Raw genomic sequence first — 23,887 nt, forward strand, 5'->3', positions numbered from 1 at the left:
CGACCAAGGTTTCGTCCTGCACCCGAAATAAGGAACACCGTCCCAGTCATTTGCTTTGACCGATTAAACCCGAAAAAAGGGTTGGAAAACGGAAAATCAGGGTCATTTTTCAAAGAGATTGCGGGTGGAGAACGCTCATACACGCGAACCAGGTCAAATTCTAACAAAATCGTACGCCACACGCAACGTCAGCAGAACTTCAAAACACACCACTCCATTACTGTGCTTTCACAAAGCCGTTATGATATCGCTTTCAAAACATACACACTAATGTTGCTTCTTCTCCACACGAGAGCCAAAAAGGGGTTTTTACAGCTTGCCGGACAGTAAATGGTCGAGTAATTGATATTAATACAAACCCGAGCCACCCTCATTCCGGGTACGGTACGGCTGTCAGGCTAAAGGCAGGCGAGCCATTTACTTTGATCCCTTTGACCTTTTCCACCTCAGTTAACAGTCTTCGGCATCGCCATCAATAGCCGCCAGCAAGGCGCGTAGGATAGCAAGGATCACCAGCATTGACGTGATAAGAAACATCGGGACCCGTCCGGGCGAACTTATTGGGTAAGCAGGTCCTGGGAAATCTTCCACTTCCGGATCCAGTTTTTGGGAATCATCCTCCTTGTTTCGCCCAGTATCTATATCAATTAGGACAATGCCGTCGGGCGGCTGTCAACCATTTGCATAAAATTACGACACGCTTACACCGGAATCCGGAATGGAGGAAGATTTTCTACACCCCATCTTCTGCGGTGACATCACAAGAAGTGAAGCAAACGAGCACGAACCTCGAAAAAAAAACGTCATCACCACCATCCCAAATCTGTGCGTACACACACACTCTACGTTGGTGAATGCCACTAGACAAAAACATTAACATGCATATTATCTGAAACGCAGTGACAACGATGGGGTATTTCTTTTTTCTTGTGTGGAGCGACCTAAAAATTCACCCACCCACACTCGGTGAAGGGAAGGTTTTCCTTTGAGAAGTTTTCCAATTTTCAACCAATCAACCGACACATCCGAATGGCCAATTATGGTGTTCCGCCCCAGTATCAGCGACATTCCAGTCTGGTTACAAGTTGATATGGAGATTCTTTTATAGCTTCGCCTATCGGCCGGCCTCCATCGCAGAAGGGGCAGTAGAAGGAGCACTTCGTGCGAATTGAAATGTTTTCCTTTTGCTGCTTTTGTGTCGCACTTGCACCCAGCACACAAGTATCATCCTCTTGGGTGAAGTGAGTGTTTTATGTTTTGGTTTTTTTTTTTTCGGGGAGATATGTATTTTTTACGAACGAAAGAAGCGAAGGTTCTTTCGCGCATTTGAGGCGACCACTTTAAGGTGAATAGGGATGGTGGAGTGTTCCTCTCCCACTGAATCGTCTAAATCGCTTCCCTCTTACATAAAGTACCATATAGTTTGAAGATGTTTTATTTTTTTTGTTTGGTTTCGCTTTTCAGAGCACCGCTGAATTTGAACCGGATCGTGCATTCATGGTCTGATCGGGCACGATCGTTAGGTGGGGCGTAGAGGGCGAAACCGTACAGGATCGATTACGACCTATGAAAGATTCCGTGGAATTGTGTGAGTGTTTCTTTTGCCCCGTACCCCGTTGAAGCAGCTCTTGAAAAGATCGAAACTCGGCCAAGAACCGCGAGTGTGTGTGTGTGTGAAGAGTCTTTTAAAAAGCTCTAATTGATTTCGAAGCACGCCATGTTCCTTTTCCCCCATTTTTCCCAACATCTTCACATCCCTTTCCGTGGTAGGGGTGGGATGGGGAGTTACTTTTGTTGCCTGTTGATCACCATTTCTCCATCCCCTGGTTTTTCATTGCCAAGGTAAAGAGAAAAGAAATATCGCTCCTCAAACCCCTCGCCTAATGTTCCAATTCCTTCACCCTTGCTCGATTCTTCCCGGTCATGCTCGATTGATCGCTCGATTAAATGCACACGAACATTGTTGCCAACGCGGTTCACTCTTACCGTGTGTGCATTCGTCGCTTGATCGTAGCGGATCGCACGGGATCAGGATCAGGTTTAAGTGGTGATCGTGCGCAAATTCCAACCGTGCGGATGAAAACAGACGTGGGGAAAAGGGACTGACCGGGGAATGATTTTTACAAATCATGAACACCTTTTTTTCACCGCTCGCTCTGTGGTTGCTGCTGCAAAAATAAATTCTATTGGCCGCTTCGTACCCGCTGGACACAATGGGGGAGGGAATGTAAACCCTTGGCACATCGGAGTTAAACCGGCATGTCACGCACGCCCAAAAACCCCTCCGCTTTAGTCCGATTCGATCGACGATCCGTATAAGCGCGTGATTGATTTTTACCTCTGCTCAGACCGCTGACCAGACGAAGCGTCTTTAGAATCGACTTCCACTGCCAGCATCGATCGAAAGATTCGACCAAAAATCGACCAGTCACTCTTAGTTGTCAAAATTTTCTATAGACCTTCAACGAACGGTTCGTCATATTACTGCAAGGAACGAACTGATAGAACGAGAAAGAGGCAACCGTTGAGCCCGCCGCTAGCGCCCTTCTATGTGGCTGTTTCCCTATGGTTTCGGGAGTCAGTGCGTCGGCCCTTGTTTTGGATCGGGCGCGTCTTGCCGTCTGGCGCGGGTTTCGTAAGCCCGTAAAGTGGTGTTTGCAAGCTTTGTGGGGTAGCTTCTGAAAGACCGCCAATAAAATACCCATCGCGATCTATACGAGCTGGGTTGCAACTGACACACCGAAACGCTGAAGAACGAACCAGAGCCGTTAAGGTTGTCCAATCAATTTGGTCATTTTAAAACCTGCCGCATCGGACAGCAAGTAATGGAATGGAAGGGAAAAACAACAGCACTTTCACACACACACACACACGCACAAACCCACCCGACCCATTTCCCCCAACCGCTTTCGGCCAGGCACCCGTCGAGTTATTATATATTGTGCACATAATATCTGGAACCGATGCCCGTTCAGCTCGTGGGCGATTCTTTTGTCCAATGTTGGGCGATGGAAAAGTTTTTGAATAAATTCCATCGACGGATCCCAGCAAAAGCAGCGGTCCATTTACGCTCACGTTCAATTTTAAAGAGTTTTTCTCGTTGGCGTACACAAAGCCAAAATCTTCGAAATACGCCGCAGAGGGCGGTCGGAGAAATTCAATAAAACCAGTCAAAAAGTATTACCTTCGCAAGAATCTACATTCACTGCCGGTGATCCTAACCTTCATCCCCGGCTACCCATCATCTTCAGGCGATTCTTTACCATCCTTCGCGCAGGGCGTGAAACGAAAAACTTGCCAAACCATAACCGCCCAACTAGGAATACTTCTGGCGTGCCACCCCTATGCTCCTCCGTTGTTGGGTAAAATTATTCTCATCGTCAGCTTCTTCAGCTTCCACAGCCGGAACCGTTGAGCGAGTGGGCGGCATTTCTCAACAAAGGCCAGTCTTCGCCAAGAAACTTCAATTACTTTTCTTTCGCATGTACACTTTCGCCCGAGCTTAAGGGCAGAACAAAAAAGTACCACAGCTATTGTAATGGATTATTAAAAACAAAATTATGCAAATGAGTTCCCAAGCGCGAGTTTCATCCTTCGCGAGTCTCGAGTGTCGCTTTGCCCCAGAGAGAGAGGCGGGACTTTACGGTGCGTTTACTTGGGCGAATTTTTATTGGGTGTTTGCTCTGTTATCATGGAGCTTCGGTTACGGTAGGAGATGATTTTGGGAGTTTTTTTTTTGTTTGCTTCTGATTTCATGCACATTCAAAAGCCTCGAGATCGAGTGGGCTGCCCGTTTTGTTGCGCCGGGGATGTCGAAAATGTTCTGTTGTTATCATCGTCACCAGCGTACCACAGCGTCCCCTGTTTCAAACCTCTGTCCACCGTCCGGCAAAGCACATAACTTGAGAACTTTATTTTAATTAACTAATTATTTCAACGCTAAGCTACCCTACTTCACCGTGCCACCGCAACACCGATGAGGCACCGATAATAATTTTAGGACGAGTTTTATGGACCCCGTTCTTTCCGACCTTTATCTTTCACCAGAATGGAGCCTTCCCTTACCCGTGTTCTGACCACGCGCGGGGTAAATCCATTAGACCAAAAATGCGCCTAATTACCCACACTGCCATGCAGTGGTCTTGGGAGGGGGTGTAGGAAATTAGGGGCGGGTGAAACGGTTGTTTTGCAAAAATTTTGCTAAAACAACAGCCTCCACACTAAACCGGCGATGGGCTGTTCACCACAATCGAACTTAACAACAAAAAAAAGAAGCAAAAAGACCATTCGCTACGGTTACGCGTGGCTAATCTTTTGCCGTTTCCGAATTCCGCAGAGTTCAGAGGGTGCTTATGTGTGTGTGTTTGTGTGTAAGCACATTAAGCACAATTAAAACAAAGTAGAAAATGAAAAAAAAAACAAAAATGTGTAAAATCGTGTGCGCGAAATTTATGCATAATTATTATCCGACGCACCGGAATCGAAAACATCGCTCCACCCCGCGTTTGGCAGGTTTTATTTTGCAGCAACAGCATTTTCCGTTTGATTTTTTTTTTGGCTTTTGTTTCAGCTATTTACCCGAGTTGTAATTTCTGTGGCCACCCTTTCTGTCGGTGCATTGTAGTTATGGTCGGCATTGATTCACATTTATTTTGGCATGCCGGAGACAACCGTTCGGATGGCGAGAAACATTGAGCAGCGTGTAATTTACCAGACGACCCTTCTATGGGTCGGTCACACCCAGGTCGGCGAAACAGGTGGACAAGGTTCTAAGCACCGGACAAAAAGTCACATTTTACTGCATCGCACACAAAAAAGCACACCAGCACGTGCGTGTGCTGATGGTGGTAAAGTACGTGAATTAATTTTATATTAATGTGCCATAAAATATTGAGACCCACCACACTGTCACTACCTGTCCGATTCACCCGAACTCTTGCATTCGATGACAAGTAATAAATAAAATATCGGCAAAAAGCCGATTCGTAAAGCACCGACCAATGGGTCCAGCGAACGGAACTGGACATTAATGTACAGAAAATCCCACACAAAAGGGCTAAAAGTGCTGATAGGAAATAATTATGCCACAGATCCATACCACCCCGTAATGGGTGCCAACCGGTGTCGAGACCCTCTTTGGAATCGTTTCGACCCGTATCGCTTTTTGGGGTCGTCCAGAGGCAGAGTTCGCAGAATTACCACTACCTTTCAGCGACTTTCAAGACTTCTGCAAGTGTTTTCTGCAGCAATGCAAGCGTACGTGCGTGCCTGTCATGTCACATTGACAGGAGTCCCTATTTTCCACGTCCACCCACCCCCAAGAGGGTGAAGAAATTTTGACGTACCGGGATACCGACGGATGGAACATTTCTAATATGTTCCCTGCACCACTGTGTGTCCCAGACCAGGTCAGACCGTTCTAACTCCCATTTTATCCAATACATATTTCTACACACGTTTGCAAGGTTCAGACAAAAAGCGGGGGATGAAGAAAAAGGTAATAATTGTACATTTTTTAAACATTTATGCCTAAATTACAATCAACGACTTTCCAATAGGCATAATTCACGCAACATTAAATATTCATCGACCGTTCATTGATGGGGTACGTACACCTCGCCATTCAGCACTAGTAAATTACTTTACTCCCTGCAATCGTAACTCCCTTTTGTGGAGTGTATGGGTTGCCTCCAGCTCCAGCGAGGGTTAATCGATAGGGTATAAAAGGGGAACCCAAGCGATACAAAACAAAGAGAGAGAGAGAGGAAAAAACGCTAGAATGTGTTAGTCACACGTCATGCTCGAACGGGTGGGTGTTATCGATCAATGCACTATACATGAGACTGTACATAATATATTCAAATGAATTATTACTTCGGTTGATTTTTCAAGCTGCCTTCTACTACTCCAACATGTCAGAACGATCAATATGAGATCGGTTTTATGATAAAATTGCATTCTGAAAAATATGTTAGCCCGACGCGCCCGAACAAGAACATTCGGTTGGAAGACTTTTACGATTCGATGTCTCATTGTGGCAAATGTTGAGCTTCTTCCCGTGCAACTCTCTTTGCCGGGACTCGCTCGCTTAATACGAATGCGTGATCGTGAATGACTTTGCAGAATAAAAATCCCATTTCAATCAAGCAAGGATAGGGGCCAACAGGACGTTTTAACCGTGTACCAGAGGAAGCGGGTGGGCCGGAAACCTGCACGCAACATATCCTGGGGAACTCTTTAATGTTGCTTTTAAAGACATTCAGGACATTCGTGGGTAGACACACCACGCCGTACGGGCGGGCCATGGGATGGAAAATTTGTCAACTCATCTTCATGGCAGTGTTGTTGTTGTTGTTGCTGGGGCCCAGTTGTGTTTTGTCCTGCGTTCCCTCGAGCGGAACTGACTCAGCTGTTGAGAAACGAAAGTGCACACTCATTCCGTTGTGCAATGCAGTTTGCCAGCGAGGGCATAGAATGTGGGCCTTATGCGACACTCTGAATCAATGTGACCTGGCTTTAAAGCTAGACAGGACGAAGCGACGCAATTTTAAACACGATTCCGACACGAGAGGGCAGAAACCCGGATAGGAAATTGGGCCCTTCTGCTAGCGGGACTTAAAATTAACATACACCCTTTTGTACAGTGCCGCATGGTCGGCATTGGTCAGTTTGGAAGTTTTACGCCACTGTGCAACATAGAAACGGTGTACGGCGTACGGTGTATGAATTCGCTTCCAACAGGGTGGATTTGATCCGATGGAAAAGGTACCGAAGAAAACCGCTTGCTTACTGGGTGTTGTTGTGTTCGGGTTGTTCGGGAGTCCTGGCTGGTGAGGAGCATAATACGCCGACCAACCATTCGCTCAAAACGTAACGCATGCGTATGCGACCAATGTTGTACAGTGTCGTCCCTAGTTTTGTTAAATGGATCGAATCGAAGGGAATAATAATGTAAAGCCAGGGAAGATAACAAACTCTACTCAGGGAGTGTTTGTGTGTGTGTCTCGGTACAGAGTACAACCGAAAGGGAAAAGGAAAATGAACGACAAACAACAAAAGGAAGAAGAAAAAAACCGAACACACACAAACGCTCACACACCCCAGAATAGGGAACGGTCCTGGAGGTCCTGGAGCGGGGGAACGCGCGCGCTCCGGAGCCAGAAAAGGATCATCAATCAATTCTATCCCCTTGGCCGTGGTGTACGCGCTGTACGCCGGCCATTTTGAAATTCATTACTTACATGCCATACGCAGGCAGTATGCACACCGCCGTCACCGCGCCGAAACCCCGACGAGCAGTCGTACGAGAAACGTCGACGTAAAACTAATAAAGCAACAGCAGCAAAATAGGTTCCCTCTGTGTTTTCTGTGTCGCTCCATAGCGCAAAACGCAACGCAGACGACGCACACTGACTGGAACTGACAGCAGTTGAAGTTGAAGTGGCAGTGGCAAATCGTGCCACTCGCTCGGGATGAATTCCTGTATCACCGTATCACGACATCCCCGTTTCGCTCCCACAAGCGCCCGCTAATAAGCTTTTGCCAGGGAATTAAAACTGGGAACACAAATTACGCTACGCGATCGGTAGTGCGGGAGGAAAAGGGGCTTTGAAGCCGCCCGGGAGGGGGGATTGGGAATCTTGTAAGCCCTAACGCCATCGAAACATCAGACTTATCTTCGGGGGCAAAACCCCGTCCCGAAAGAAGTTTGGCAAATCTTCGCCGCATAACGCTACGCGGAGATGGATCGGATTTGGGTGAAAAGTTTTGCCCAAATTGGAATGTTGTTCTTCTAGCGAACCGCGAATCATCACCGTGATAACTCGTTAGCCAAACTTACTAACTAACAAATGAGTACCGGCTTGTTTCCGATTCGTATCTAGATGTTCTCCCTATTTTCCCCCTGTCCCTCTGTCGACCGCGGCACCCTGTAGCGATTCTTAACAGGAAGAGACCAAAATTTCTCAATACCCCAAAGCTGTTTGAGGCCCTCCTCCTCGTAGTCGATTAGTCGAACAAGTTCAGCGCCATATCGCTGATAAAAATGTTGGAACTTTTCCCTTGTCTTTGCCACGGTTTCTGAAGGGGTAAGGGAAGCCTTAGGCTTTTTTTTGGTGGGGAGGGGAGCGGTTGGAAGGTGTGCCCGAATGTGTTGGTTTTCGGTCGTATCAGTTCCATTCATCGGTGGTAGCACGACGGTAGACTTTCGATAGGGTTCTTTTCCGCCAACAACACCGTCAACAGCAAACCAAAACGGGTGAGATTAGAACAGACCAGAGACCTGGAAATGATAACTTTCGCAAACACACGACACGATTCCATATCGTACTTGCTGTTGACCTGGGCCTTGGGGGGAGGGTAACAACTGAGCGAGGCAAGCGACCGCGGGACAGTTGTTCCTTTTTTCGGTACAGCCAGTTTGTCTAGCGTACACGATCATCGGCCACCGTACCCACACGGGTTCGTTTGTTATCAGCAAGCAATTCTAACACCTCTGCTTGTCACCTGAGCGTTGTCGTGTTTTTTTTTTTTTTTTGAGAGGCCTGAGCAACGTAATTGTTGGGGCTTATTTTGGAACAACACAGGAAGCCCTAGAAATGACCAGCGTAAAATTTTTAGGGCAGTGGGAAGCGGGAAGGTGGGTTCAATGGAGCGAGTAAACAGCAGCATGGATAAAATAATTCAACGAATCTGATATGACTTCACCGCGGTTGTACGGCGCGATACGATGTTTCGTTTGTTTGATTTATTTACCAGCTTTCGATCTCTCTCACAACTACTTGATTGGTGAGTTTTGATCATCATCGCGTCTTATCAGGTATTCCTGAAATGTTACTGTACGACCCGGGTTTGGAAGAATTGAAGAATATATATTCGTCCACTAGTGCCTTATCTTGGGGGCGCACTGTTGCACATTATTCGGATTACTTCGGAACGAGCAACTTCGCATCGGATCACTATCCACGACACTGTATCCGGCCTGGGATTGACCGATAGTCTACCCACGGCATCACACTATTAGCGGCAGCCGAGATTTTGGAAAGTGCTCAAAATTGAACATGATAGGCAAGAGCAACAAAAACGGAAGCGTTCGGTGGACTAAACGATCCAAGGCACGGGGACGTCCGTCGGCGATGGTCAGAGCGATGGAACAGCACCAGTTTCTGGTTCTTCTGCTCGTTACTGCTGCCAAACGCTGCCAAACTCTGGTGGCAATAATGCCGGTTGGACGTGGTAGTGGCCGGTTGTTTGAAAATTGTGATCAATTGAAATGGAGAGCCATCGTTAGCGCGCGTGCATCGTTTTCCTGCCACCCAAACACGGTCTGTGCCAGCAGAATTGTCGTCAATTGATGTGAACGAACGAGCGAACGAACGCTACACAGGCTGACCAGAGTCCCAGGCAGTGTAATGCCGTACATGCTGGTTCTCCGGTCTCGGGCACAGCAGTTTACGGGTCTCGCATCGCAACACCCCTACGGATGCTGGTTCGAAGTACGCACTCATGCTCATCAACACCGACACCATTTTCAAGTGTCACCAAACGTCATCGGAACGTCAAAAGTCGGGTCCTTCGTTTTCGGAGTGTTTCGAAGAGCGCGGAATTGAACGACTTTTGCCATCATCAGGTCGTGGACATGAACTCTCACTACCCTTCCGCTTTAACCAAAGTGACCGCCGAAAGAATCGGCTCGTAAAGCAACATCATCATCAAACTCATCGTCATCATCCTTCGTCCTCAGGTGTGTATGTCAACGGGTCCGGCGGTATATATCACATGGACACGTTTGGTCGTTGACATACATTCCGACACCTTTGCGGACATGAATAAACTCGAAAAAATATATATATGTACAATTCTAAGAACAACCAGCAACGACACACACACAGGGGAAGAAAAACACAAATTCTTAAAGGGAATTAGAACCATAAAAACCATACCCGATTCTAGTGCTGGGTGGGCCCCCTGGCCGCATGATCCGGTCCCGTACCGGGATGATTTTTACACTGGTCGCGAGAAAATAGTCACCCAAAAAGATTTTACCGCCGTCGGGACGAAACCCCCTCGGACATTGGGGAACATCATTAAGGGGATTGTCAAAAATCAAGCTTCATTCGGGGCCTGGGCCTGGGAGAACTGGGCGACCGGGCAAGAAAGATATAAAATATTATAGTCATCATCTTCGTTTGCCGGCACCAAACCTCTCAAACCATCGTACCGATGCGCAAGCACCTTCCCGTACCCGTGGCCTCTCGCGCTAGGGTCTCCTCATTCTGTGAGGATTTAATGTGCCCAAAAATCATTTCACGCCAGTCCATTCGGTCTAACGGCGTAACGAAACGAAGCATTCCTCTTTATGACACACTGTGCTGTGCGTTGGCAGGATGGACCGAGGATGTGGAGGTTAACGAGTGGAGACGATCCAACAAGAAACATCAACCAGAAGACCGAACAAAGCGACACACTCACACAGACCCAGGTACGACAGGCTCATCGTCCAAATCTTCTCGGGACACAAATGTTCCTGTTTTATGTGCATTTTTTTTTTTGGTTCTTGTTGTCGCTGTTTCGGTTGTTGTTAGTTGGTTAGCTGGTGTCTATAGTTATGACTTTTTTCTGATCCCGCATGTGAGAACCATTTGCTTCCACTACGGCATGACGGATGCTACAATGTTACGTGATCTATTATCACAAACCGCTTCCCGTACGTCTAAGCGTTCGTTGGTGCACATGTTTTGTCACCTAGTTTTCCCCGTGTGCTCGAATGACCCGCTTTTGTTTCGACAACACATTATGACCAGCCCCGGGTGACCCCTTCCTGCTTGTATGTGCTTACAGATATTAGCTGTACCGCATTATGTCATACCGGTAGTAGCATCAGCACCGTCGGGAAGCCCTTTTTTACTCGTCGCCCATCGTGGCCCATCGGCCGTGGGAGGTATTTCAATCGATCCGAGAGAAAAACGGCGACCGTACAAAAACAACACTCCCGAATGCCAAACGTCATACCAACCTACCCGGGGCCCTATTGCATTCGGGGCACTAGATTTATTTCCTGTTCCTGTGACCCTTGTGCAGTGTGTACACGGCTGTATCCGTATCTGTATCTGGGGCAGCATGGGGCACAGCCACCCCGATGGTAACAGACGGTCTGCGGCAGCGATTTAACGATCGCTAACCAAAAACCTGCTGCGCTTCGTTACGAACGCTAGCCATTTGCAGTGGCGTGGTGTCCCGCCGGGTACCGGGGCTTTCATTACGCGCCGTACACGATTCTGCTACGATACGATCTGGCGGTGGTTCTTGTTTTCGGTTAGGCTAGACCCTAGGGTTGACCTTTACATGGTACTCTTTTCCCGCGCGGAACCGAAACCTGCTACTTAGGGCATTGCAAAACGCGGTTCGATTGAATTTATTTGCTCCCTTCACGTTGTGTCGCTTAAATATTCGCCCAACATATTACGCGATATTACATGTGCAAATCACCCACTCATCTGATAAAAAAAGACTGTGCTAGTTGTCAGGGGGTGTGAAAAGATCGGTCCGTTCGATAGTGAATTGTGACGTCAAAAAGGACACGAGATAATTGCGTGTACGAAATCGATTGCTTTCGAGCTATTAGAAATATGACACTAATGACGTAAAATTTACCACTACCAGTCAGATAAACGGTAATAGAAATTGACATTGGGTTGCCTTTTCAAAATTGGAGTTCGAGTCCCGAGACAGCGGGACGACCTTGGATGGAATTTTATTGCAATTGGAACGAAAATCCTGCAGCGAAACGGCATCAACATTCCATCAATTATGATGATGCTGTTCGTGCAGCTTTCGCTTGTTTCCGTATGTTTCGAACAGGGCAAAAACGCAACGGCAACCCAAGTTCCAAACGCACCCAAAGAAATGAAAGATCATTCACAGTAATATAATAATTTCCTAACTGCATATTATTTAATTTTTCCAGTCCATTTCCTAGTTCCCTTGGCGGGGTTTCTTCGCTCCTTTGCTCATCATTTTATTGCTCGTTTCGTCCTCGTAGCCATCACATCCTGACCGGAGTATACGTAGCAAGAAACAGTCCGGCAAGTGCTTTTTTGTTGTTTTGTTTTACGTTTTCCTCACACAACCTGCAACAACAACAAAAAAACTCCGCTCCGAGGCAAATGAAATGAACTTTTAAGCGCTAGAATCACACCCTGTCATTCCGATCAACGCCCTTTTTCAACCATCAAATAGCGATAAACTTTTACGACTGTCATTTTATACCGCATAATTATACGTATTTTGTTGTGTGTTCGTGTTTTGTTCGTAAGGTTTGCTTTTACGTTTTATTTTTGTACGGCTTTACTCTCGCGTTATTCACGAATTCGATGTTCTTCTGCTATTATTACCGTTGTCGTTCCTGTTTGCTTCAGAATGCATTTCTTAAGATTTTGATGCGATGACCCAATAACTTTCGCTAAACTTCTAAGACTTCTATCAAGCATTGATGCACAATGTCGTGCGAGGTTCATTTATCACCGAATAATGGATTTGACTAACCATTATTCATCATTTAGCTGTATTTTTTTTCGAATAGTTTAATAAAACAACACCCAATGCGATCGGTTAATATTTTCCTGCACACCGCGAGACAAACTTTCGACACTTGTCTGCATCAGATGCGTCGGAATGCCGCCGTGTCGGAATGGTTTGCGAACCATTTCCAGCCGGCACCCATGCGAGGCGCGATCTCGCACAGTGTGCGATCACCATCGGCGGAAAAAAAGACCGTAGGAGCAAGAGAGCGCAAGACAGCGAAGGAAAAAAAAGACAAATCATCACCATCGTCATCGACATGGCATCCGAGCGTTACGGAGATCCCATCGACCGTGTTCCGTTTCGTGTACTCCGCAGCCACACGGCTTATGGTGGAACACATTTGCCAAAGCGTGCTCCAAAGAATGCACGATTCTTGGATCGGGTTGAGAAGGGCTGGATTTCGGCCGTATCGCACCGCCGCGTCACCGCCACAAACGGGACCGTCGGGACCGTCGGCAAAACGGATGGAAAAGCGACCGATGATGACGATGACGATGAGAAATGTGCTCCGGATTAAGAAGGTCTTTCGCGCAGGCGGTACAACCAAGTGCGGGCCCCATTACAAACGGCGGCATTTATTTAGCATCGACAGCCGTCGTTGCCGCCTTCCGACCACCCGGCCTCCCACCGCCCCGGTTGTAGACGAGCCGCAACATTTGAATTATCGCCCGACCAAATAGGTTGTGAGGGATGCGAGGTAACAAAATGATTTCCCGCACAAACGAAGGCGGAAGGCAGTAATTGAATTTCAGGGCCCCGGGTTTTTCGATCTTCAATGTGGCGCACAGAGGGAACCGCATTCGAAGATCTGGTACGATCATCTCCGCGCCATATGAAATTGTGGCTGTGTGTTTGCGATCACTTTTGTGTGGCCAAGTGTTGGCCGAACGGTGGCACGAGTGATGTGATGCCCGTGCAACAAATATCCATCGTTTGGCCTTTCTCCCGCCCGACGACGATCGGTCGTCGATGATTAACGCACCCCCGACTCGGTCCTACCCTGGGTGCCATATTGCAATCGATCGCCTATACGGTGATCGGCTATTTTTATCTTCACCTTTACGGACCATCTTGGTATACGCACATACACGTGGATAGGAAGCAAAGCAAAGTTCCCAAGCGGAATTTATTTTCTAACACGGAAAAACTTCCTTTCCATAATGGGCTGTTTTCACCTTTTTCCGTACTAATCTTTCCCTCACGTCACGGCTCGACACGGATTAAGTGGGACGTCCAGAGTCGACCAGCGTCTTACAAATGCAAACAGACACACGCAGCCACCCGACGCGTATGGGAGTCGGTTAAGGGAGAGAGAGGGAGAGAGATTAAACAAATAATAATTTATATATTCATGATGTTTATCTCGTCAAGGATTGTATACAATCGATCACGCGCGTAATAATCATACCAAGCGAAGGGTACTCCACTCCATTCGGCAGGTGAGAACCACAGGTTCTTCTGCCGTAAGTAGGTTTTGAAGTGTGGCTTCGTCCACCCGCCCTCACGCAATATGTATGTGGTTTTTCTTGTTCCGCCCGATCGTTAGTCAAAAATAAAATACCGCAACGGGTTTCTACTACTGCTGTCCGCGCCAGCAATGCAGCTAGAAGTTGAATTTTCTTTGGAGAAAAACTAAACACACACCTCGCAGGACACCTCCGTCCAGGGCTTTTCCATACCCGCGGCTCTTTCTTTTTCCCACCAAATCACTTTTTATTTGTGTCGATAAAGTCGATCCAGTCGTAAAAGTAGAGACAGAGAAAGAGAGAGAGGGAGGGTGAAAAATTTTGGTATTACTTCTTTTAATGGCGCCGAATGGGTTGGTTGGCGGTGGTCTGGTTTTTCCTTCCCAACTTCAACGTTTCCATCCCGATTGATGTTTGTTTCGAGCAAAAAGGTACAACCGCAGTCAGTACTCACTATGGAGCTGTATTTCATAAAATGTGTTTTGGTTTGGTACATTGGCCGAAACTGGGTTCTCCTGGGTGAGGTGAACTATGTTTGCGTAAACAACACGTTAGAGGAACCTTTTAACTTTAAGATGCGCCCGTTTGGCGGGAGTTTTGCTTTTTCCGAATCTGACCATCACCTCGGCGTGTAATGATTTATAATAAACTTCAGTTTGAATAATATCACTTTCGACTGCAGATCGATACACACACGCGCACAGACACACACACACAAACACATTAAACAGGGATCATCACACAGTACTGATGGTGGAGATTGCAACACTCTACTCTCACTATTTTTCATCGAATTGCAAACAAACCGGACACATGATGATCGCTTGTTATTCACGTCCTCCAAGGGTCCGCCACAGATATATTTTTTTTTTTTTTTGGAAAAACACCATTTCACACTTAATCAATCAGTTTTAAGACGGGGTAAAATAATTTACTTGCCACTTTTCACTGCGAGCTTATGGTCGTATGAAGAAACAACACGATTTCGCCGAATGTGCTGAAAGGCGTTACAACTCCCGGCAAGAATTCAATCTCACACGTTCTTGCCGGCTGGTAAGTGAACGGTTACGCGTAGAATTGCATCATTTAAACGTTGACAGCCTGTACGGGACGCGAACTCTTCTGCGTATAACCATTGTTAACGGCGGTTTATATGTGAAATAGATAGAAAATTGCAATTCTCCTAACGAACCTCAATATTTTGCACATTACAACCCTGCAAAAGCTGCAGCATCAAAGATGATTAAATTGTATACGACATAGCTGCACCCTCGCAAGCATTCTTGTCCAAGCCCGGGGAATCTTCCAATCTTTTTTTATGAATTTCATCACATTTTAGCGCATGAAGATTCTAGCCATTGCATGAATGAGTGGGGGACTTCAGCTATTCGCCCATTTCGGCCACAATTGCCATCCATAACTAGTTAAATATTAATAAACACCTAAAGCCTGATGGTACGCACAAATCCTTCCCCCATTCGCCAGGATCCGTCCCATTCATGCCCATCTGTTGCCAATTGCACACCAAGTACAAACGCGGCGAATAATAATCATTACCAGCTAAAGCCGTGGCATAAGTCAACGTCAGAAAATTGACGCTTCACAAATATGCATGCTATGCAAACACAATCTTTTCGAAGGTTGCAAGAAGCAAAACCCAAAAAAAAACAAGATGCGAAGCTATTTGAACGCAAATTTCCACATGGCCAATCCGGGTTACGATCCTCGTTTTTTCTCGCGTTTCAGCGTATTATATGTTGTGTGGAAGGTTTGCTACTAATCGGGAAAATACAGCATCAAGAGAAGGGCACAACAACCGACGAAAAAAAAACCTCCCCATAAGAAACGCAACAGAGTAAACTGCTGCTATCAATGTGGAGGAATATTTTTATGAAAATGTTGTCATAAAACGAGACGAGATAGTTAAGAAGGTTGTGAGAAAGAATTGCCCAACCCCCGGAGAAAACATGCCGTCGCTAGGATGAGTTTTGCTTTGTGCGTCCTCGCAATAACGCGCGTGCAACGCGCGGCTGTAAAGCGAGAATATTTGCCGCCGCATATACTTTAGCGACGGGAATATGGAGTTTTTGGGTAGAGTGATGTTCAAACCGAACTCCTGAGTGTGAATCATAAGAAGATTATTGCTCAACTGTTGTTGAATAAAATCAATTTTTACAACAAAATTAAGTTCCAACTACTCGCACTACTTGATGAGAAGTTTTATATTAAAACGACAAATATACAAAAAATAAACAAAAAACTTTCAAAAGATTCGCCCACAAATTACCCCGTTCTTGTAACGGACACACAAACACTAAATATAGAAGATAATAATAATTCATCACAGTTCGCAATCAAACGCGGTGCGCTGGCCTGGGTAGTGCTTAAGTAGGCGTAGGAAGATCGGTGGAGATTTATACCATTTCTTCATTTTGTATGTGTTTTTTTATGTTACGCAGGACAATCTCTCAATTTCACCCGTCTCATGCTCGTGTGACCGCCCCGCATTGCATTCCGTCCATTTCCCTATTAGACATTTAATTACCCGTTCAAACCATCGTCATCATCGTCCACTAACCGGTGGTTCTCGAGTTTAATTTGAATCCAAAGCAAGAGAGAGAGTACACGACAACGGATTGTGAGCGGCAAAATATCAGCCCGCACGGCAATAGCGGACACACCAATTGATCACCGCGCGCTCTGTGCGTACAATCCGCGCATTGAAGTTATTCGAACAAAAATGCTTTCCAGTCGGTTGCACATTAGGGCGGACGGGCAAAAACAACAGCAGGGCCGGTTAAGTCATTGAGCTGGGCGGTACAAAATATGAAGCAAAAACAACAACGCACAAAAAAAAGGCTTCGCTCCAGGTTGGACCAACCAACCGGAATGATTGAAATAGACATCAGAGTTTGCGATTTGCAGCGATCATCACCGGCCGATCACCGGCTTTTCGATTAAAAAAAAAACATTGTTTGCAAACCATTTTATATCGACACGATGATGAGCGGGCAATGCAATAAAAATGTGTGCAAATAAACTTTCATTACTTCGAACGATTGAAACGGGCAATGGGACACTCATTCTGCCTCCGTCCGTCAGTATCTTCTTTATTGATGCTTTTGCTTCGAAAGCATAAAGAACGGACGCATGTTGTACGTAATACAATCTACCTCGCTAATTTAATCTTTTCATGTGTTTTATCATTTTTACAATCCAAAAGCGACATGTTCGGAGCAGGAGAACACGAAGGGAGCTTTAATACAAAATAAAACATCCCAAAAATTCAACCGTCACGAAATCATCATTATTTAGCCCTTGTTGGACTTGAGCGATTCTAACTGAACACACGACGGTACATTCGAAATCGCTGTATGGCTTTACATTGCCCCGCTGGAATGTGATATACCCAAGCATCACGACCATCATTACGAGAGTTCATCTCACCAACAATCGCACTGTCGCTTGTCTTTTTCCTTTACTTTCGTGTGTATCATTTTATACATTTGCTTCAACAAAATCCCCAAGAAAGGCTTAAAAGGCACACGGAACTGCTGCTTCAAGCATGATTTGCGAGCCCACAGCGGGAATATGGCGTGTTTATGACAAGTTTACGATCACCCAAAAATTACCATCATAAAGAGTTAATTTTTGGATACGATTGCCTTTTTCCCAGGACAGCTTGTGCTATTTACACACCATTGGTTCGACTTTTAGTTTTCTGTTGTTTATGGTGTTATGTGAGTGTCGCTCTCTTTGCCTTCGCCCACCAAAGAGCTGCTGCAAAAATAAGAAAAAAAAACCGTTTGCATCCCGAAACGAACACCGAAAATCGTACACCGATGCGACCTTCGACCAGTTTACGATCACCCAAAAGATCATCCCCCGATACATCCTTTCGGCGCTCGTTTGTCCCTACGTTGCATACACACATCTCGTTACCAGCTACAGGTAGATCTTCTTTGCAGGCGAAATTGCCATCTACATGGCACGCATTCTCTTTTACACCCCCGTGTATTACCATTTTGGAGGACTTTTCGACGAAAATCCAATCAAGTTTGTGTTGTTTTAGTTTGTGCCTTTCTCCGATTCGGTGCTTTCTTCTTTCACCGGATTAAATCAGGAACATTGCCGACAAATGCCAGAACAGAAAGGACCCTAGGGCAGAGTTTACCTGGGGTGAAGGAGGAGGTCACCGGCAGATACCTCTTGGTACCTTTTTTGGTTCGTTTGTTTCACTATTATCACCCAAAAACCGTGTGAGGATCTTCTCCTCGCCGGGGAATCCTCCCATATTCCCGCAGTGAGCACTCCTGCTGGTAGTGCCCGCAGTTAATCAAGGGTCGTACCGCGCTGTTGTGCCTGCCAACTAATATGAACATCTCCCGCTGGCATTTGCATCTACAAACACACATACCGTATACGTACGCACCAAATAATCAGGGTTTTATTATTGGCACAAAACTCACACAAGGATGACTGTTCTTGTTTGGTTTCATTCGCTGATATTGGATGTTTCGTTTACCAAGCGCATAAGGACAAACCAACTCATCTACCTGTCTTCCGGCGGTCAATTCTTGGTATCGCTAGACCCAAGGAAAAAGGAAAAGAAGGTGGCAGGAGGCTGCCGTGTGTGTGTGTGCGCGTATGTGTAAATACATCTTATAACATCATCCCGCACGGCCAAGAACTCAGAAGTTCGTAAAAAAAAAAAAATAAAAGAGATTATGTCGGTACCGGAAAAATTTGCATTTAAATTAAGAATTCTTGAACGACGGTGGACGACGGTCCCGTTTACACCGGTTTTGTCATGGGCCCACAGAGTTCCTCAAACAAAAAAAAACATCCAAATTCCGTTTTGTCGCAACGTCTGCTCGTTATTGCTGCTTCTTGGAGGTTCTTTGCCAATCAAACAGGCTAGTGGGATCCACCTAATCCTGACTTCCCAAATGTGCCGAAATTAATATGAAGATCAAGGATCGCGAATGATGATGGAGATCGTCTAGCATCTTCCTATACAGCACGGTATAACTCACTAGGCCCGAAAGAAAGAAGGAAAATTCAAACTTACCCTAGGCTGTGCCATGTGTGTAGATCGTTGAAGTAGTCGTCGTTGTTGCCGGAATGTTGTGCGCCGTTGCGCTACGGTATGTGTAGGTAAGCTAGGCTCTAGCCTAGGTTATTTTTTTGTTACTCTTGTGGTTTCTTTCGAGCAGCACACAGGAAGGAACAGGCTACTATAACTCTTGGTACCGTGAACTGATTTGCCGCTTTTTCCTACTCTTCTTTTCTTTCCCTTTCTCTCTCTCTCTCTCTTTCTCTATCTCAGGAAGATCCTCTTATCTCGTATACACACAAATACACCGCGCACACGTACACTTTTCACACATACACGCATACATACATTGGGCAGGTTCTTCGCACCCTGCAGGCACCGCAATATAACGCACTATACGGTGACACCATGCATGATGCTTCTTTTCCTCTTTTTTTTTTGGGGGGGGGATGGTAGGCCCGTTTTTGGCGGGCGGTTTTGTGGGGTGGGCTCAAATTCACTTCCTTTAACACGGCACCGATCTTTTCCGGTGTGCTATACTACTGCCGCCTGTTTTTGCCACCGTCGGAACAATGCGTCCGGGGCCGCAACAAACACAAAACACGCGCACACGCACACTGCCGGTTGCTCACCGCCCAATATCACTGCCGGACGAATGCATTACGCGACCGATGCGTGCTGGCTGTGTTGGCAGATGCGTTCGGATGCAGATGCGATCGTTCACGATCATCTGGCGAGGCCTCGCGATAGCGGCCACACTGCTAAACGCGGAACTTCCAGCAAACACCTTTGCGACCAATGCCCGTTTTTTTCTCCTGCTTGGCTTGTTGCTTGGCTTCGTGTAAGTGTACTGGTCTGGGTGATGTTTATTCGGCTAACAAACGGTTTCCACACGGGTTTTTAGAATTGTGCGTTTTGCGGGCTGACAAATAAAGCTGGCCCTTTTTTTTCTTTTAAATTCCGTTTGTTCACTTCTCTGGTTTGTTGTGCCTGTTCGCTTGTTATTGCGGTGTATATATAAAGGGGTATAGATGTATAATTTGTATATATATCTCTCTCTTCCTCTTTCTCTCTGTGTTTTGTTCTTCTTCTGTTTTTCACTCAATCTCTGTGTTTCTGTGTGTGGTTTTCCTCTTCCTTGCTATGCGAGGCCAAGGTACTATATATTTTTTTTCTTTTTTACTTCTCTCAGCTACCTCGCATCTAAATCTATCATCAGTTTCGTATACTTTCACATCAGACCGGCCATCTTATGGAGCACTCTCCCCCATATATGTGTGTTTTATTTTGCCGTTTTGCGTTTGGGGCAGATTTTGCCCTGCTGCTGCTGCTGCCGGTTCTTGGTTACCTCACACCGTGTATGATCGGCATAACGATCAGAACCGTGGACTTCTACGGAGAAGTCGGGTATAGTTTCCGAAATGCCGGGTAGCTCCCAGTCCCTATTTTATGGATGGTGAGCTGCGTAACGTTACTCGTTCGATAATGTTTGGATTTGTGCAGCAGTTCCGCATAGAAGATGGGTCTGTGGGGGTGGTTTGTTGCTGTTGCTGTTGTTGTGGTTGTTTTTTTTGGTAAACTTTTCTTCAGGCTTAAAAATAAAGCTACGCTTTTCTCCACTACTCACGACGACGGTTGTGTGTGTATATACACCTTGGTTGCTTAGACGTACCCGGAGCGTGGCCTGTTTTGTGTTACAAATATTCGTATACCTTCTGTATTGAGGGGTAGTTGCTTTCGTTACCGTGGGCGATTGGGTGTGTATGTGCCTAGGCGTGATAAAAGCATTCAGTAGCCTTCCTTGCACCACTAATAGTTGCTCCAGCAGTTGCAATAGTAGTAAAAGTATTAACTTGTTCGCTTCGCTTTACTCTCTCAACCATTTAGTAGCTTCAGCTTCTTAGATTTGCAAAGATTTGTTTTGTTGGTGATGATTATTTTCGTTTGTTTTTGGTGGTTTGGTGGTTGCAAAAATGCCGTATACTGTTGTAGGAAACGTGATACATGTATTCCCTGCTAGGCGGCGATCGCCACTACAAGGGGTGTTGTTGTGTGTGTATTTTTTTTTTTGTTGTTGTAGTTCGGTTGCACACGAACCGATCACATCCTTCTCGGCTTGCTCGGGGTTTGTTCCGTTTTGCCGTCGGCTGCTGCTGTTGCCGCTGCTACTCGCGTAAAGATTTTCACGCAACTTTCAAAAAAAGGAACAAACCGAAAACAGCACTTTTGCAAAACGAATGTCACACGAAGGTATCACGCACGAAATTTTCGTTGTTGTTTGTTTTCCGCCTATTTGAATTCGGATGCGCGGCGGTATTTTTTTTTTCTTCTTGGGTTTACTGTTGACAGCCCCTTAACCAACACACTAGCGATGATGACGATGATGACGGTACACAGAATGCAATTTCGGGAAAACGAAACTAAAACACCAGGGAGGAAAAAAAACACAAACACACAAAACACTGACTATTAGCAAAAGGAAATTCTAGTACGCACTTGTTACTTTGAGCGGTTATCATATATACGCGACGTTCCGGCACACAACACACACACACGCATGCACTTACACGCGTCGTGATAACACGTGAAAATGCAACTTCATAGCCGGAAAAACGAACCAAAAAAAAAAACAACCCAAAACCGAATCTTTTAACCCGATTATTAACAATGGCAACAAAACTGCACAACTCCCGATCGCCGACGATCGATCGTTAACCGTTAAACCACGGAAAGGATATTAATGATGAATTGTAAAACAGAACTAACTGAACAACAAAAAAAACACTAAAGAAATATCCCGATAGATCGCGAAACTAATAAAGATCGTTACACCACACACCCGGTCCGTGCAGTATGCTTGCAGCACTTGGACAGCCTGTTTGCAGCCACCGCCGAAGGAATGCCCAAAAAAAAAAAGGAAGGAAAACCCTGCCGTGCGTTATTGTTATTGCGGGCGGGCTGGGCTGCTGATGCTGATTTTGCTGCTGTTGCTGATGTTGCCGCTCGGTGCCGCTTTGCTGCCGGTGGTGTTTTGCGAGATGTTTTTGTTTTTATGTCGCCCGATTAGAGGATATTAATTTCCATAGCCCGCGCACGGCGGCGGCAATATATTTTTCCGGTCAGTCGGCCACACACAGACACTGTTTGGCCCGTGGGCCCGCTCGTCGGACTTGGGGCTGTTCGTGTTCGTTCGCGCGTCGAGAATTGCCGCTGGTTGGCCCGGAATGGCCCGCTTTTTGGCCCGGTTTGTTTTTTTTTTGTTTTATTTTTGCCGAAGTGCCCGAAAAAATACACCGATGGGCCAACAGACCGGTGATGCCAACGAGAAGAAAAACCCGGACGAGGGCGAGGTTGCGATTACAACGAAACCAACAAAAAAAAAAACACACGTACGCACGCTGCTTTTCTCCGCTCTGGCCTCGGCGAGCTTGCTGCCTGTGTGCGCGCTGCCTAGTGTGGTGTGGTGTGTGCTGGCTATGATGATAATAAATGACTAAACGCGTCGAAACGACCCAACCAACGAATCGTTTCTCGTGTTGCTCGCTTGCCCGACGTCGTCGTCGTCGTCGTCGTCGTCGGTTGCGGTTGCGATGGTGTGCGTGACGACACAAAAACCCAACCGTGACTGATGGAGCGAGATGAGCGCAGTGAGATGAAGTGAGCCGTTCGTTGCTCACCTTGTTGTGTTGTGTGTGCGCGCGCGGCAATGAACACGAGAAGGACGACGAGACACGACGGACGAGGACGGTGATGGTGGTGTTGGTGGTGGATGATATTATATTGGAATATATTCCTCCTATAAGAAGGGAAGCTGTATGGAGCTTGTGGGGAGCCACAGAGAGAGAGAAGGAGAAGGGGGGGGGTGGCTTTGGAAGATTGGAAAGACGCGTGCTCCAACGTGATACGAGTAAACGAAAAGGGGAAACTAGGGGTTGGGTAAGGAGTATGGGGTGCGTGGGGGAGGAGGGAGGTAAAAGGGAAACAAAAACAGAACAATAACCAACCGTCAGAGTCGTCACGCGGCACCGCGCTCACTTGCGCGCACTTGCGAATTTTAAAATGTGTGTATATATAGATATATATAAATACAAAATATATGTGTGCTGTTTTTCGCGCGCCAGAGCGAACGTTCGTAACTCGCCCGGTCGGTGCACGTCGTACGCGGTTCGAAGGCAAATATACACTGTCAATCAACATTTATCTGCCCAGCCTCTGCCACCAAACAAGGGGTTTGCATTGGGGCTGGGCCATTTGCTACGGATGGAATCTCCGTCCGTGCGGCTCCATCACGGCAGCGTGGATACGAACCATGTACAGGGGTGGGGGGTGAACAAAACGACCCATCACCGCAGGGTGAACGAGCGAGACCGCTGGCCCAATCCAGTGCAACCGCGAGCGAGACGGCACGAGCAGGGAAAATTTATGGTCCCGCCTCTTCACCGGCACACGCTGCACGCACACAGCCAAACATACGAATGCCAAAGGAAAACATGGATCAGCAAAGGGTGAGCAACGATGACAGCTCAAATGAAAAGCGCTCACGTCGAATATCTCACGCGTGAGCAATGCTTCACCTCACTCGCTCAGATTGCTCATCTCACGTGCCCGAACAGCGTTTTTCTCGCTAGAACAGCGTTTTTGTTGGTGTTGGTGCAAACCAAGCAGCGAATGAAATGGAGATACATTTACGGTGCGTTAAAACGAGCGAACACGTCGAATGCGTGACCGCGTGTTGGAATGGTTTATGTGTGTGTACACATGCATGGGGATTTTGGTTGAAACG

General features: G+C 46.5%; 1 protein-coding gene across 8 annotated transcripts in view; it reads right to left on the bottom strand.

Annotated features, from left to right (window-relative positions):
- The window catches only part of LOC125765970 (homeobox protein homothorax), a 127,979-nt gene extending 104,696 nt beyond the window's left edge, over nucleotides 1-23,283 (bottom strand). The window contains exons 1-2 of one of the 8 annotated variants that reach the window (XM_049431531.1): nucleotides 23,109-23,283; nucleotides 19,120-21,524 (exon numbers count right to left, since the gene is read on the bottom strand). In XM_049431531.1, coding sequence (XP_049287488.1) covers nucleotides 19,120-19,134 — 15 coding nt within the window. In that variant the 5' untranslated portion in view covers nucleotides 19,135-21,524; nucleotides 23,109-23,283. Of the gene's footprint in view, nucleotides 1-19,119; nucleotides 21,525-21,943; nucleotides 22,382-22,493; nucleotides 22,749-22,781; nucleotides 23,042-23,108 lie in introns of those variants that run through there. The other 7 variants (XM_049431537.1, XM_049431535.1, XM_049431533.1 and 4 more) reach the window with 7 other exon arrangements.
- Nucleotides 23,284-23,887: the final 604 nt, after the last annotated feature.

This window comes from Anopheles funestus, chromosome 2RL (assembly GCF_943734845.2).
Source record: "Anopheles funestus chromosome 2RL, idAnoFuneDA-416_04, whole genome shotgun sequence".
Lineage (NCBI taxonomy): Eukaryota > Metazoa > Arthropoda > Insecta > Diptera > Culicidae > Anopheles > Anopheles funestus.